Genomic DNA, 15891 nt, shown 5'->3' on the forward strand with positions numbered 1-15891 from the left:
ATAATTCGGTGATAAAATTTGCCGTATAAATTTCCTGCCGAGCAACTTGGCACACTTTGTCATGTTAAAGGTGCGATTATAAATCCAAGTTATTGCTTCTGATCTTCGCATTAGCCAAGGCCAGGATCCCCAAACAAGACTTGAATAAAAAAGACGGGGAAAATATCTGCAAAGAGATAGCTGAGCGCGAGATCAATGTTAAATTGATACGGGGTTCAAGAAAAATATAAACATTCTGGCGAGGAAGCAGGAATATGAGATCAGTTGGGAGAAAAGAGGAGAATTAAACTTTGAGGGGAAGCTTACAAGCAGTGGGAACAGAAGGGCTTTGCTTTTAAAATTTCCTTTTCAGTGTGTCTTTTTCTTTAGCGAAAGTGAGCCATTTCTGCTGGCAAGGCTAAAAACCAATGTTATCTCAAGTTGTGTGCCAGAGGAGCTTTTCCTCCTTCACTTGGTTCTAGAATATGGGAACAGAAGGCGACCCTTCAGCCCATCAATGCCTGTACCGGATGCTGTCTGGGTGGAAGATGACTGCATTTTCTTTTTTCACAAACAGCTACACAAATAGTTGAGTTGAATCCAATTGGAAAACGAAAACAAGAAGAGCTTCTTGGAAAAGACAACCACCTTTATGAGTCCTCATAAAGGCTTTTCCGTTTCAATAACTATTTCTCTACAAAGCTCTCCATCTCTGCAACTCTTTGAAGAATCCTCTGACAGCTCAATTATTGGATGAGCGAAGATCCTGGGTAGTTCAACTGTAAATACCAAAGAGAAAGACTTAATTTAAAGGTCGACATGCCTTTTGCTCAGTCTGTCTTTCTCCTTCTGTGCATGCAGAATCTATTAGTCATTTGACTTAAGTATAATGGTCAAAGTACCTTCTTATTTTTTGAGATTTAATTCTTTCTCGATTATTCCTCTCTGACTCCAAGACGTTTGCAGTAGATTTGAATTAGGTTTATTTGGGGGTGGGCAGTGCAGGGATAAAGATTTCTTCCTGAAGAATTTCAAACATCTTTTGTTCCTTTTGCTTGTCAATTTTTTCCCTCCCTCCTTTGCAACACAGATACTGTCTGTTCTCCAATTCCACGCAGTTATATTCGCATGCGTGTATTCAATGAGGAGTGTGTTGAATGATGACATTAACCCTAATGCGGTCCACAGCCCCGCTTGCAGTCTGTTAGTGGAGGGTAGTGTGATGAACGGTTACTGTGTTACTGTACCCTGATCATCATGCAAGGTGATGTCCCCTTTAAGACCAGGCTTGGAATTCTGGGGGACTCCGCCTCCGGCTCCGCCCACCAGGGAGTCGTATATAAGGGGCCGCTCTGTAGGCGGCACCCAGTAAGCACCCATCTCGGCATCAGGCTAGTTCTCAGCTTATTAAAGCCTTCTTTACTGTTCTACTCTCGTGCGTCGAAAAATATGTTTATTCAAAGTTTTTCCAACAAAAATTTTCAACCAATTAAACCCCCCCCCCCGTAACAGAAAAGAAAAAGAGAAGGAACCGAACATAACATAAACATATCAATCCAACATAATACAGAACTTGTACAGTGGGTTCCTCCCGCACACGTTAACTCGCCCATATCTTCATGTTTTTCCTTTTCCAAGTGCCCCTAGAGAAACCCTCTTCCCCGCCCACCCATATACCCCCCCCAAAAGAGACCCCCCCCTCCACTCCCCCCCCCTCCCTCCCTGGGTTGCTGCTGCTGCTGACCGACCTCCTTCTAGCGCTCCGCGAGATAGTCTAGGGACGGTTGCCACCGCCTGTAGAACCCCTGCGCAGACCCTCTCAAGGCAAACTTAATCCTCTCCAACTTGATGAACCCTGCCATGTCGTTTATCCAGGCTTCCACACTGGGGGGCTTTGCATCTTTCCATAGGAGGAAGATCCTCCGCCGGGCTACCAGGGACGCAAAGGCCAGAATACCGGCCTCTTTCGCCTCCTGCACTCCCGGCTCGTCCGCCACCCCAAATAATGCCAGCCCCCAACTTGGTTTGACCTGGACTTTCACCACCTTGGACCTCTTGCGTCGTTATTGAGGGTACTACAGGTAGCCATTGGATAGTGATCATTAATGGAACCCTATCTTATTTACCCTGCTTTCACTTGGAGATGACACTCCACCTCAATACAAATACAACGTGGGACCCACCTGATCTGTACACAGAAAAACTTGTAAAGAGGAGCAAATCCACTCACCCCCTCCAGCCGGGTCTATCGGTCAAACAGGTCAGGGTTCACCTGCTCTTCAACTCCATATACCCAGATTTTCTCCATTTCTCTCCGCCCAATGAATGGATTAAGCTAATGGCAGAGTATATTCAAAGTAACTTTTGTTTCTGCTCCACAATCGGATTTAACTCAAACATTTGTGTAGTTGTCTGCAAGATAATCAGTTGTAGTTCGACTCTGATAATAATCTTTATTATTGTCTCAAGTAGGCGTACATTAACACTGCAATGCAGTTACTGTGAAAAGCCCCTAGTCGCCACACTCCGGCGCCTGTTTGGGTACACGGAGGGAGAATTCAGAATGGCCAGTTCACCTAACAAGCACGTCTTTCGGGACTTGTGGGAGGAAACCGGAGCACCCGGAGGAAACCCACGCAGACCCGGGGAGAACGTGCAGACTCCACACAGACAGCGACCCAAGCCGGGAATCGAACCTGGGACCCTGGCGCTGTGAAGCAACAGTGCTAACCACTGTGCTACTGTTCATCCAAGACAACATCCGACACAGGCACGGCGGGCCGACTGGCCTCATTCTGTTTCTGTATTCCGAAACCAGCAGAAGGAGGAAACCTCTTCTGAGACTCAACTTTTGAGGGAAGGACAGACTCTGCGGTCCCTGAAATGTAAACGTTTAAGGGATGATTTTATTGACCTTTCCAAAGTATTAAGGGGAACATGTAGGTTTCTATGACTCAATTTCACTGGCGATTGACGGGGCTGCTTAGGCCTGAAGGGCAGGGCCCGGGGTTATGATGGTGGTGGATAGGAGGGGGGGGGGGGGAGGAGGAGGGAGGGTGGGGGGGGTGAGAGACCACCGCTCAGACATGGAACATGAGGGGGTTAGGGGCGCGGGTGATGAGATGGAGGGTTTTTACACACTTAAAGGCCAACGTGGTGATGTAGCAGGAGATCCATCTGCGGGTGAAGGATCAGGTGAGGGCTGAGGAAGAGTTGGGTGAGTCAGGTTTTCCACTCGGGGTTTGATAGCAGGGCTTGGGGGGGGGGGGGGGGTTGGTTAGAGATATTGGTGGGCAAGAGGGTGAGGTTGCAGATGGAGAAGGTGATGGCGGACCAGGGGAGCAGGTATACGATAGCGACGGGGGCACTGGTGAGCAGCTCCAACTGGTATGATGTAGGGTCTGTGAAGAGGATGCTGGGTGCCACTCCGGATTTGAATTCCCCGCACAAGTCAACGGGAGTATTCGTTTTTCTCCCCGGTACACAAGGTGTACACGAGGTAGACTTTTCCATGGTGGGAAGGCGCTATTAGCTGGGGTTAGGAGGTCGGAGCATTCAGCAATAGTGATTTCAGACCATGTTCCGCATTGGTTGGATGAGGTTTTGGAGAAGGGGACGGCCCAGACACCGGGATGGAGAATAGACGTGGGGTTGTTCGTGGGCCGGAGTTTTTGTGATAAGACCAGGAAGGTGATTGAGGAATATGTGGGGTTTAATTGCACGGGGGAGGTTTTGCAGTCGGTGGTTTGGGAGGCTCTGAAGGCAGTGGTGAGGGGGGAGGTGATCTCGTTCAAGGTTAAGGTGGACAAGGAGGAGAGAGCGGAGCACCACAAATTAATAGAGGAGATTCTGCAGGTGGATGGGAGGTACGCAGGGGACCCGGACCCAGCCCGCTTGGCCAAGAGGAAGGAGCTTCTGGCGAAGCTTGGCCAGTTGTCCACAGGGAAAGAGGTGCGCCAGTTAAGAAGGGTGAAGGGGGGCGGTCTATGAGCACGGGGAGAAGGCAGGGTGCATGCTGGCCGGCCAGCTCCAGCGGAAGACGGTGGCAAGGAAGATAGTTCAGGTGCGGGGTAAGATGGGGAATCTGGTGATGGCCCTGGAGCAGATCAATAAGGTATTCAAAGAGTTTTTTAAGAAGCTACATAGGTCGGAGCCACCGGGAGAGGAGGGGGGTGGGGGGATGAGAGAGTTCCTGGACGAGTTGGAGTATCTGACGTTGGGTGAGGAGGACAGGGTAGGGTTGGAGGGGCTGAGGCATTTGGGAGGATTCAGGAAGGGAAGGCAGCGGGGGCATTTGAATTCTACCATAAATTTAAGGACAGGTTGGTGCCACTGATGGTGGGAATGTTCGAGGATGCGATAGGCAGGGGTGTCTTGCCACAGACGATGGGGCAGGCTTCGATTTCGCTGCTGCTGAAGAAGGATCCAGTGGATGAGGGTCGTATCGATCCATATTCCTATTGAATGTCGATGCCAAGGTATGGGCAAAGGTCCTGGTGTCAAGGTTGAACGGATGTCGAAGGTTGAAGGTGATTGGGGAGGACCAAGCGGGGTTCATGAAGGGAAGGCAGATGTTCTTGAACGAGAGGGGATTGCTGAATGTGATCCTGTCTCCGCTGGAGGGAAAGGAGACGGAAATGGTGGTGGCACTTGACACAGAGAAGGCGTTTAAGGGTATTGTGGGGTTACTTGATGGCGGTATTGGAGAGGTTTAGAATTGGGCCGAGGTTTGCGTGGGTACGGCTGTTTGACAAGGAGCCGGTGCGAAGTGTTTTCACTTATAGTATGACCTCAGGGTACATTGCACTCACCGGGGTACGAGGCAGGGATGCCCTATGCCACCCTGTTGTTTGCATTGGCTATAGAGCCCTTAGCCATCGCACGAAGGGGCTCGGGGCTGTGGAAGGGAATAGTGCGGGCGGGGAGGTGGGGCATAGGGTGTCCTTATAAGGCGATGATCTGCTATTGTATATCTCAGAACCGAGCACGTCAGTGGGGAGTATAATGGAACTGCTCCAGAGATTCGGGACGTTAGAACATAGAACATAGAAAAATACAGCACAGAACAGGCCCTACGGCCCACGATGTTGTGCCGAACCTTTGTCCTAGATTAATCAGAGATTATCATAGAATTTACAGTGCAGAAGGAGGCCATTCGGCCCATCGAGTCTGCACCAGCTCTTGGAAAGAGCACCCTACCCAAGGTCAACACCTCCACCCTATCCCCATAACCCAGCAACCCCACCCAACACTAAGGGCAATTTTGGACACTAAGGGCAATCTATCATGGCCAATCCACCCAACCCGCGCATCCCTGGACTGTGGGAGGAAACTGGAGCACCCGGAGGAAACCCACGCATACACAGGGAGGACGTGCAGACTCCGCACAGACAGTGACCCAAGCCGGAATCGAACCCAGGACCCTGGAGCTGCGAAGGAACTGCGCCATCCACAATGCTGCCCTTAAGAACAAATTAATCTACACCCCAGCATTCTACCGTAATCCATGTACCTATCCAATAGCTGCTTGAAGGTTCCTAATGTTTCCGACTCAACTACTTCCACAGGCAGTGCATTCCATGCCCCCACTACTCTCTGGGTAAAGAACCTACCTCTGACATCCCCCTATATCTTCCACCATTCACCTTAAATTTATGTCCCCTTGTAATGGTTTGTTCCACCCGGGGAAAAAGTCTCTGACTGTCTACTCCATCTATTCCCCTGATCATCTTATAAACCTCTATCAAGTCGCCCCTCATCCTTCTCCGTTCTAATGAGAAAAGGCCTAGCACCCTCAACCTTTCCTCGTAAGACCTACTCTCCATTCCAGGCAACATCCTGGTAAATCTCCTTTGCACCTTTTCCAAAGCTTCCACATCCTTTCTAAAATGAGGCGACCAGAACTGTACACAGTACTCCAAATGTGGCCTTACCAAAGATTTGTACAGCTGCATCATCACCTCACAGCTCTATCCACTTGAGTGGCAACTTTCAAAGATGTATGAACATAGACCCCAAGATCTCTCTGCTCCTCCACATTGCCAAGAACCCTACCGTTAACCCTGTATTCCGCATTCATATTTGTCCTTCCAAAATGGACAACCTCACACTTTTCAGGGTTAAACTCCATCTGCCACTTCTCAGCCCAGCTCTGCATCTATGTCTCTTTGCAGCCGACAACAGCCCTCCTCACTATCCACAACTCCACAAATCTTCGTATCGTCAGCAAATTTACTGACCCACCCTTCAACTCCCTCATCCAAGTCATTAATGAAAATCACAAACAGCAGAGGACCCAAAACTGATCCCTGCAGTACACCACTGGTAACTGGGATCCAGGCTGAATATTTGCCATCCACCACCACGCTCTGACTTTTATCGGTTAGCCAGTTCGTTATCCAACTGGCCAAATTTCCCACCATCGCATGCCTCCTTACTTTCTGCATAAGCCTACCATGGGGAACCTTATCAAATGCCTTACTAAAATCTATGTACACTACATCCACTGCTTTACCTTCATCCACATGCTTGGTCACCTCCTCAAAGAATTCAATAAGACTTGTAAGGCAAGACTTACCCCTCACAAATCCGTGCTGACTATCCCTAATCAAGCAGTGTCTTTCCAGATGCTCAGAAATCCTATCCCTCAGTACCCTTTCCATTACTTTGCCTACCACCGAAGTAAGACTAACTGGCCTGTAATTCCCAGGGTTATCCCTAGTCCCTTTTTTGAACAGGGGCACGACATTCGGCACTCTCCAATCCCCTGGTACCGCCCCTGTTGACAGTGAGGGTAAAAAGATCATTGCCAACGGCTCTGTAATTTCATCTCTTGCTTCCCATAGAATCCTTGGATATATCCTGTCAGGCCCGGGGCACTTGTCTATCCTCAAGTTTTTCAAAATGCCCAACACATCTTCCTCCCTAACAAATATTTCCTCGAGCTTACCAGTCTGTTTCACACTGTCCTCTCCAACAATATGGCCCCTCTCATTTGTAAATACAGAAGAAAAGTACTCGTTCAAGACCTCTCCTATCTCTTCAGACTCAATACACAATCTCCCGCTACTGTCCTTGATCGGACCTACCCTCGCTCTAGTCATTCTCATATTTCTCACATATGTGTACAAGGCCTTGGGGTTTTCCTTGATCCTAACCGCCAAAGATTGTTCATGCCCTCTCTTAGCTCTCCTAATCCCTTTCTTCAGTTCCCTCCTGGCTATCTTGTATCCCTCCAGCACCATGTCTGAATCTTGTTTCCTCAGCCTTACATAAGTCTCCTTCTTCCTCTTAACAAGACATTCAACCTCTCTTGTCAACCATGGTTCCCTCACTCGACCATCTCTTCCCTGCCTGACAGGGACATACATATCAAGGACACGTAGTACCTGTTCCTTGAACAAGTTCCACATTTCACTTGTGTCCTTCCCTGACAGCCTATGTTACCAACTTATGCACTTCAATTCTTGTCTGACAACATCGTATTTACCCTTCCCCCAATTGTAAACCTTGCCCTGTTGCACGCACCTATCCCTCTCCATTACTAAAGTGAAAGTCACAGAATTGTGGTCACTATCTCCAAAATGCTCCCCCACTAACAAATCTATCACTTGCCCTGGTTCATTACCAAGTACCAAATCCAATATGGCCTCCCCTCTGGTCGGACAATCTACATACTGTGTTAGAAAAGCTTCCTGGACACACTGCACAAACACCACCCCATCCAAACTATTTGATCTAAAGAGTTTCCACTCAATGTTTGGGAAGTTGAAGTCACCCATGACTACTACCCTGTGACTTCTGCACCTTTCCAAAATCTGTTTCCCAACCTGTTCCTCCACATCTCTGCTACTATTGGGGGGCCTATAGAAAACTCCCAACAAGGTGACTGCTCCTTTCGTATTTCTGACTTCAACCCATACTACCTCAGTAGGCAGATACTCCTCGAACTGCCTTTCTGCAGCTGTTATACTATCTCTAATTAACAATGCCGCCCCCCCACCCCCACACCTCTTTTACCACCCTCCCTAATCTTATTGAAACATCTATAACCAGGGACCTCCAACAGCCATTTCTGCCCCTCTTCTGTCCAAGTTTCCGTGATGGCCACCACATCGTAGTCCCAAGTACCGATCCATGCCTTAAGTTCACCCACCTTATTCCTGATGCTTCTTGCGTTGAAGTATAAACACTTCAACCATCTCCGTGCCTGCAAGTACTCTCCTTTGTCAGTGTTCCCTTCCCCACTGCCTCATTACACGCTTTGGCGTCCTGAATATCGGCTAGCTTAGTTGCTGGACTACAAATCCGGTTCCCATTCCCCTGCCATATTAGTTTAAACCCTCCCGAAGAGTACTAGAAAACCTCCCTCCCAGGATATTGGTGCCCCTCTGGTTCAGATGCAACCCGTCCTGCTTGTACAGGTCCCACCTTCCGCAGAATGCGCTCCAATTATCCAAATACCTGAAGCCCTCCCTCCTACACCATCCCTGCAGCCACGTGTTCAGCTGCACTCTCTCCCTATTCCTAGCCTCGCTATTACGTGGCACCGGCAACAAACCAGAGATGACAACTTTGTCTGTCCTGGCTTTTAACTTCCAGCCTAACTCCCTAAACTCGTTTATTACCTCCACACCCCTTTTCCTACCTACGTCATTGGTACCAATGTGCACCATGACTTCTGGCTGCTCCCCCTCCCCCTTAAGGATCCTAAAGACACGATCCGAGACATCCCTGGCCCTGGCACCCGGGAGGCAACATACCTTCCGGGAGTCCCGCTCGTGACCACAGAATCTCCTGTCTATTCCCCTAACCATTGAATATCCTATTACTATTGCTTTTCTATTCTCCCCCTTCCCTTCTGAGCCCCAGAGCCAGACTCAGTGCCAGAGACCTGGCCGCTAGGGCCTTCCCCCGGTAGGTCATCCCCCCCAACAGCATCCAAAACGGTATACTTGTTTTGAAGGGGATCGGCCACGAGGAATCCCTGCACTGTCTGCCTGTTTGTTTTCTTTCCCCTGACTGTAACCCAGCTACTCTTGTCCTGTACCTTGGGTGTGGTTACCTCCCTGTAACTCTTCTCTATAACCACCTCTGCCTCCCGGATGATCCGAAGTTCATCGAGCTCCAGCTCCAGTTCCCTAACATGGTCTCTGAGGAGCTGGAGTTGGGTGCACTTCCCGCAGGTATAGTCAGCGGGGACACCAGTGGTATCCCTCACCACCCACATCCTGCAGGAGGAGCATGCAACTGCCCTAGCCTCCATCCCCTCTTACCTTACAGAATATAGCTGCCCTGTGGAGCAACTGGATCTCCGCCCTCCGACTCTGCTCCCAGTCAGCTGCACTCTCTGTAAACTCCTGGCTCCCTTCTCGCTCTTTGCGGAAGTGTAGGAAACAAAATGAAAGGAGCACCTTACTCCCTCCTCTCCTAACTCCCTCAGTCACCAAACTCTCACTATAGCACTCAAATGCACCAAATTCAGCACTCCCTCAGTCACCAAACTCTCACTCTAGCACTCAAATTCAGCACTCAGTGCAAACAAAGTCGTTCTCGGGGTATAAGTTGAATTTAGGCAAAGCGGGTATTTCATGGTCGCCCAGCCGGGAGGGGGGCGGGGGGGAGGGGGGGGGAAGAGGGGGGACGGGGACGGGGGGGGGGGGGCACTCACTTTCGGTGCTTGGGGGTGCAGGCAGTTAAAGTGAACGTGTTGCCGCAATTCTTGTTTTTATTACAGTGCTTGCCGGTCTTTTTATCAAAGTCCTTCTTCAAGGGGGTGGATTTCTTTGTCTGGGGGAGAGGGGTGGGGAATCCTATGAAGGCAGTTCAGGCAACATTTTAGGCTGTGGGCTGTGTCGGTGGGGGGGGCGGGGGCGATTGCCGATTAGGGGCAATCATGGATTCGAGCCGGGGAGGATGGATGCGAGGTTTCGGAGACGGGATGAGTGGGCGAATCAAGGAAATGAAGGATTTGTTTCTTGGGGGGCGGGGGTGATTCACGAGCATGGAGGAGTTGGGAGAGAAGTATGGGTTGGCTCAGGGGGAAGGGTTTAGGTCCCTGCAGCTTCGAGATTTCACAAGGAAGGTTCCCCCCGACCTTCCCGATAGTGCCGGCCTCTTGGTTGCTGGGCGCTGTGCTGTCAGCGGGAGGTCTGGAGAGGGGAGTTGCTGCGGTGATCCACGGGAGGCTCCTGGAGGAGGACAGGGTGTCCATGGAGGGGGAGCAGAATGGGAGGAGGAGCTGTGGGGGGGGGGGCGATGGAAGAAGGATTGTGGTGCGAGGTGCTGCGGAGGGTGAATGCCTCGACTTTGTGTGCGAGCCTGGGGCTGACACAGTTGAAAGTCACGCATAGGGTGTATCTCACAATGCCAAGGATGAGCCGGCCTTTTGAGGGGGTGGAGGATGTCTGTGAGCGATGTGGCAGGGGCCTCATGAACCTCGTCCATATGTTTTGGTCCTGCCCGAAGCTGGAATGGTTTTGGAGGATGGTGTTCAGCACCATCTCGGGGGTCTTACACGTGGATGTGGAGCCCGGTCCCCTAGAAGCCCAAGTTCGGGGGCGGATGTTTTAGCCTTCGCCTCGCTGATCGCTCACAGGCGGGTCCTGTTGGGGTGGTGGTCAGTCACCTCACCCTGTGCCTCGGCGTGGCGGGGCGGGGTGGCGGGGGGGGTGGTGGGGGGGACCTGCTGGAGGTTTTGACCCTGGAGAAGGTGAAGTTGAAGCTGAGGGGGGCGGAGGGCGGGTGTGGTTCGACAATTCTTGGGGTTTGTTTGTTGTGCACTTTCGGGAGTTGGTTGTTGTTGACTGTTCTGGAGGGGGGGGGAATCAGGAGGTGGGGGGGGGGGTTGGGTTTGTGGGAGGATTGTTGCTTTTTTGATATTGTTGGGGTTGTTTTTGTTTCTCTTCTGTATGGTAAAAATTATGAAAATATGGCGAATAAAAATATTTTAAAATAAAATGTCACTGGGTATCAATAAGTGTGCTCGAAGCAAAGAGTCTAAATTGGCTCAAGAGACAGCCAGGCTGTCTTCCAGAAAAGGACGCACTTCGCTATCGAGACAAATTACACATTCACACTTATTGAATTGGAATTTATATCAGTCACTTGGTCCATATTGCAAATACCATTACCGTTACAAACGATTCTTCTCCACTGTCCATAGAGGAATCCGACAGAACATTCTGTCTGCAATATAGAACCACGGAAATGCACGAATGTGTGGACCAGCTTTCTCACATTCACGCCTTCATGGTATTTTTGAGATGAGGCGTCATGGCAAAAGCTGACACGTGTTCCCCGTCCAGAATTGCTCCGGGGAGGTGGAGTGGTCACTTTTCGAACCGGGATTAGTAGTTTGATACAATGGTTTGCCACCCGCTTCAGAGGGAAGTTAAGAGTCAAACACGTTCCTTTGCGACTGGAGTCACTGGAGGCGGGGCCAGTCAGAGGTGACAGATTTCCTCGATCAGTCAATAAGTTGGGGGTTTTGACGACAAGGGGTGTGAGTCTGCGGCCTCGTTGCACTCCTGCTCGAGCAAGAGAAGGCCGGTAGAATAGCGGGAGAGGCTGAAAACGAGAACCATGCCGGCCACCAAACAATGCAACTGGCCCACTCCTGTAGGCGAAATCGGGATCTCGCTGCAACGTGGCGGGAAACCAGTTATCACCACTTAACCCTGATGTGTTAAGTAAGTTGGTTCAACGTTGACTGCAACTGGATGCAGTGAAGCTAGAAACAGGCTTCTGACACAGGAGACGGTCCAACACTGTTTTATTGAACTTGCTGATTGCTGTACATAGCCTGCTGTGAGTTGACACTCTATCAATCTAACTAATAACCTCCTACTGGCCTGACCAGACTAACTCTCTACCTCATGGTGATAGTGCTCACTGGCTTGTGCACTCTTTCTATCTCAGTAGCTGTGTCCTGTAGAGAGAGCGAGAGTCTTAATGCCCTGTGTGCTTTATAGTGGTGGTGTACTGTCTGGTGACTGGTTGTTATGTGTCGTGTGTGTTCATTGGTTATCCTGTGTGTCAATCACTGCCTGTCTGCATCTCATTATATACATGAGTGGATATTATGACATCTCCCCTTTCTGAAATAAATTTTGGAACGTGGCGATATATATACATGCATGATTATATACAAGTGGTGAGTGAATGAACATATGTACATTGGAAGGTGTCTATCGTGCAGATACAGAGGAAACTGAACAAAGTTTACAAGATTTAAGTCTATAGATTCAGTCTTTGTGGCGGGCGACAAATTCTTGTCGATCACCTCAGAGGTGGAGGGGGGGAACGCCGGCACTTGGACAGGCGGGATTGCTGCCAGATCGGTGGCCTCGTGGTGCGAGATGTCCGGAGGAGGCATGATGACATGCGGAGAAGTGCGGCCAGGCGGTGGGCAGGGAACATTTCGTAGCGCCCTCCTGTTGCGCCGTAGAATGGAGCCATCAGCCATTTGGACAACGAAGGACCTGGGGGCAGCCTGCCTGACGACAGTAACTGGGGCTGACCAACCTCCCCCAGGCAACTGGACACGAACAATATCGTCTGGAGCCAGCGCAGGTAGATCCTTGGCATGAGCATCATACGTGATCTTCTGCTGGTCCCTGGATCGCTGCACCTTCTGCAGCACCGTGAGGCGGTCAAAGTCTGGAACATAGATGGCGAGAACAGTCATCCTCAGGTTGCGGTTCATGAGCAGCTGCACCGGAGACAAACCAGTCGACAGAGGGGTTGCCCTGTATGCCAACAGCGCCAGGTTGAAGTCCGAGGCTTATTCTGCAGCCTTGCACTGCAACCACTTGACAATATGGACCCCTTTTTCGGCCTTCCCGTTTGATTGCGGGTAATGGGGATGTAAGGTTTTCGGGCAATTCGGCCCTTTTTGGATTGCCCAAGGATAAAACCCAGAGACTGTAAACTGGACACTTTTCAGCCAAGGGAACGTAACCAAATTTCCCAGCAGGCTTGGTCCGCTGAGCTGAGTAGGGGCATAGGTATTTACAAACCCCCCCCCCCAGGAGCTACAAGGAAGAAGGAGCCAGAAAACTAGATGAGATTAAAACACAGACAAAGGGGCATGGTAATGCTGTAAGGGGCCTGCCTGCAAGCAGGACAATGGGATGGTCATAGCCCCATGCAGATGTAAATGACTTGGCCTCCACCAGAGCAGAATCCAATTAACACCCCATCAACATAGCAAGGTGAGAATAGCAGCCATCTCCGGAGCAGCTGGAAGACTTTGAAAATCTTCACAAGAGAGCTTAACCTTGTTATCCCAAAAAGCAGACTGTCTGGGCTCAGTATATTGCGCTGGAAAAGCCCCTTGAAGATAAACGGTAGAAAAAACCAAGTTGGAGGCGGACCTGGGGGAGGTACTCCAATCCTGACAGAAGCCACCGGCAGGAACTCACTGGGTGGAGGGGGCGGAGTCGGCGCCAAATTCAAATCGCGGCAGGTCTGCCTGGCTGGAAGGAGCGGACCTGCGAGGAGAACCCGGAAGCGAACAGCTCTGACCGGCTCAAAGGGGGCGGGACCAGCGGGAACTTTAAACTTGGACCGATACAACGCAAAGGGGGAGGAAAACCCGGAAGTCGACAGCTCTGACCGGCTCAAAGGGGGCGGGACCAGCGGGAACTTTAAACCTTATGAATTCAATGCAAAAGGGGCTGGCCGAACACAGGAAAAAGCCTGGTAAAACGGATATAAAAGGGGCTGTGTTTCGATTGAGGCTCTCTTGGCTTGACCTCTCCACCTTCGACTTGACCTCCTGCAGCCTGTGACCGTAAGTACCCTGCAGCAGCTTGCGAAACTCCCTTGACCTTGATAGTAGTTGAGGCTTTGGGGAAGGGGACTTGATTTGTGTTCTGTGTCATTGCTAAAACTGTGTAACAATAAGATTTTACGTTGTGTCCGTTGTAGTACTTTCTGAATAGACTTAGTTTGTGTTAGAGTTTAAGATTTTATTATAATTTCTTCTGTTTGATGATTTTGACCTGGGTTTTGCAATAAACCTTGATTTGCTGATAATTGGAGTCGTTTAAATTCTTCAATCTCTCACCAGCGATCTCTGACCAAGTCATTGTTAAGATATTCCTCACCTTAATTCCGGGTTCGAGAATCTAGGGTCATCTTGAACAATTCACTCAGGACAGGCTGCTGGTTAGGTAATAAACAGCAGTGTCCTATTCTCTCTCTTGGGAAAGCTACTCCAGCGAAGTAGGAACCGGGTGGGTGTTGCACCACCGGCAAGAGAGAGAATCACCTGGGCATTGGTGGGGGTCTGGATATCTGTGTGATATAAGCCTCAGGCTTCCGGTTAGGGATAAACGGCAGGCTTGATTCAGTGCTCTCTCCCGTGGAGGTGTCCCAGTGCGGCATCCCCTGGCCTCTGAAGTTTCAGTGCCAGCTGGAGAGAGACACACACAGATACTCAAACCCCAGATATCGGCCCAGTAGTGGAGTAGCAGAGATGGAACCCTCTACAGGGACTGGATGTGATGTGACTGAAGTGGTAGGATCGTGCAAAGTCAGACCACTCGGCTGTAGAAACATGGGCCGTTGTCACTCATTACTGTGAGTGGTATGCCGTGCCTGTCAAACGTCTCTTTGATGGGGACTATGGAGAGGGAGCCTTACTCTGTATCTAACCCCGTGCAATACCTGTCCCGGGAGTGTTTGATGGGGACAGTGTAGAGGGAGTTTTACTCTGTATCTAACCCCGTGCTGTATCTGTCCTGGGAGTGTTTGATGGGGACAGTGTAGAGGGAGCTTTACTCTGTATCTAACCCCGTGCTGTACCTGTCCTGGGAGTGTTTGATGGGGACAGTGTAGAGGGAGCTTTACTCTGTATCTAACCCCGTGCTGTACCTGTCCTGGGAGTGTTTGATGGGGACAGTGCAGAGGGAGCTTTACTCTGTATCTAACCCCGTGCTGTACCTGTCCTGGGAGTGTTTGAAGGGGACAGTGTAGAGGGAGCTTTACTCTGTATCTAACCCTGTGCTGTACCTGTCCTGGGGGTGTTTGTTGGGGACAGTGCAGAGGGAGCTTTACTCTGTATCTAACCCCGTGCTGTACCTGTCCTGGGAGTGTTTGATGGGGACAGTGCAGAGGGAGCTTTACGCTGTATTTAACCCCGTGCTGTACCTGTCCTGGGAGTGTTTGATGGGGACAGTGTAGAGGGAGCTTTACTCTGTATCTAACCCCGTGCTGTACCTGTCCTGGGAGTGTTTGATGGGGACAGTGCAGAGGGAGCTTTACTCTGTATCTAACCCCGTGCTGTACCTGTCCTGGGAGTGTTTGAAGGGGACAGTGTAGAGGGAGCTTTACTCTGTATCTAACCCTGTGCTGTACCTGTCCTGGGGGTGTTTGTTGGGGACAGTGCAGAGGGAGCTTTACTCTGTATCTAACCCCGTGCTGTACCTGTCCTGGGAGTGTTTGATGGGGACAGTGCAGAGGGAGCTTTACGCTGTATTTAACCCCGTGCTGTACCTGTCCTGGGAGTGTTTGATGGGGACAGTGTAGAGGGAGCTTTACTCTGTATCTAACCCCGTGCTGTACCTGTCCTGGGAGTGTTTGATGGGGACAGTGTAGAGGGAGCTTTACTCTGTATCTAACCCCGTGCTGTACCTGTCCTGGGTGTGTTTGATGGGCACAGTGTAGAGGGAGCTTTACTCTGTATCTAACCCCGTGCTGTACCTGTCCTGGGAGTGTTTGATGGGGACAGTGTAGAGGGAGTTTACTCTGTATCTAACCCCGTGCTGTACCTGTCCTGGGATTGTTTGATGGGGACACTGTAGAGGGAGTATTCTCTGTATCTAACCCCGTGCTGTACCTGTCCTGGGTGTGTTTGATGGGCACAGTGTAGAGGGAGCTTTACTCTGTATCTAACCCCGTGCTGTA

General features: G+C 50.4%; 1 protein-coding gene across 2 annotated transcripts in view; it reads right to left on the bottom strand.

Annotated features, from left to right (window-relative positions):
- The window catches only part of LOC140389519 (growth hormone secretagogue receptor type 1-like), a 66703-nt gene that overhangs the window by 33379 nt on the left and 17433 nt on the right, over window positions 1–15891 (bottom strand). Inside the window, exon 3 of one of the 2 annotated variants that reach the window (XM_072473694.1) lies at window positions 11827–12639. The exons of the other annotated variant lie outside the window; for it this stretch is intronic. Within the exon in view, the coding sequence (XP_072329795.1) occupies window positions 12041–12639 (599 nt within the window). The 3' untranslated portion in view covers window positions 11827–12040. Of the gene's footprint in view, window positions 1–11826; window positions 12640–15891 lie in introns of those variants that run through there. 2 annotated transcript variants of the gene reach the window in all.

Source organism: Scyliorhinus torazame, chromosome 14 (genome assembly GCF_047496885.1).
Source record: "Scyliorhinus torazame isolate Kashiwa2021f chromosome 14, sScyTor2.1, whole genome shotgun sequence".
Lineage (NCBI taxonomy): Eukaryota > Metazoa > Chordata > Chondrichthyes > Carcharhiniformes > Scyliorhinidae > Scyliorhinus > Scyliorhinus torazame.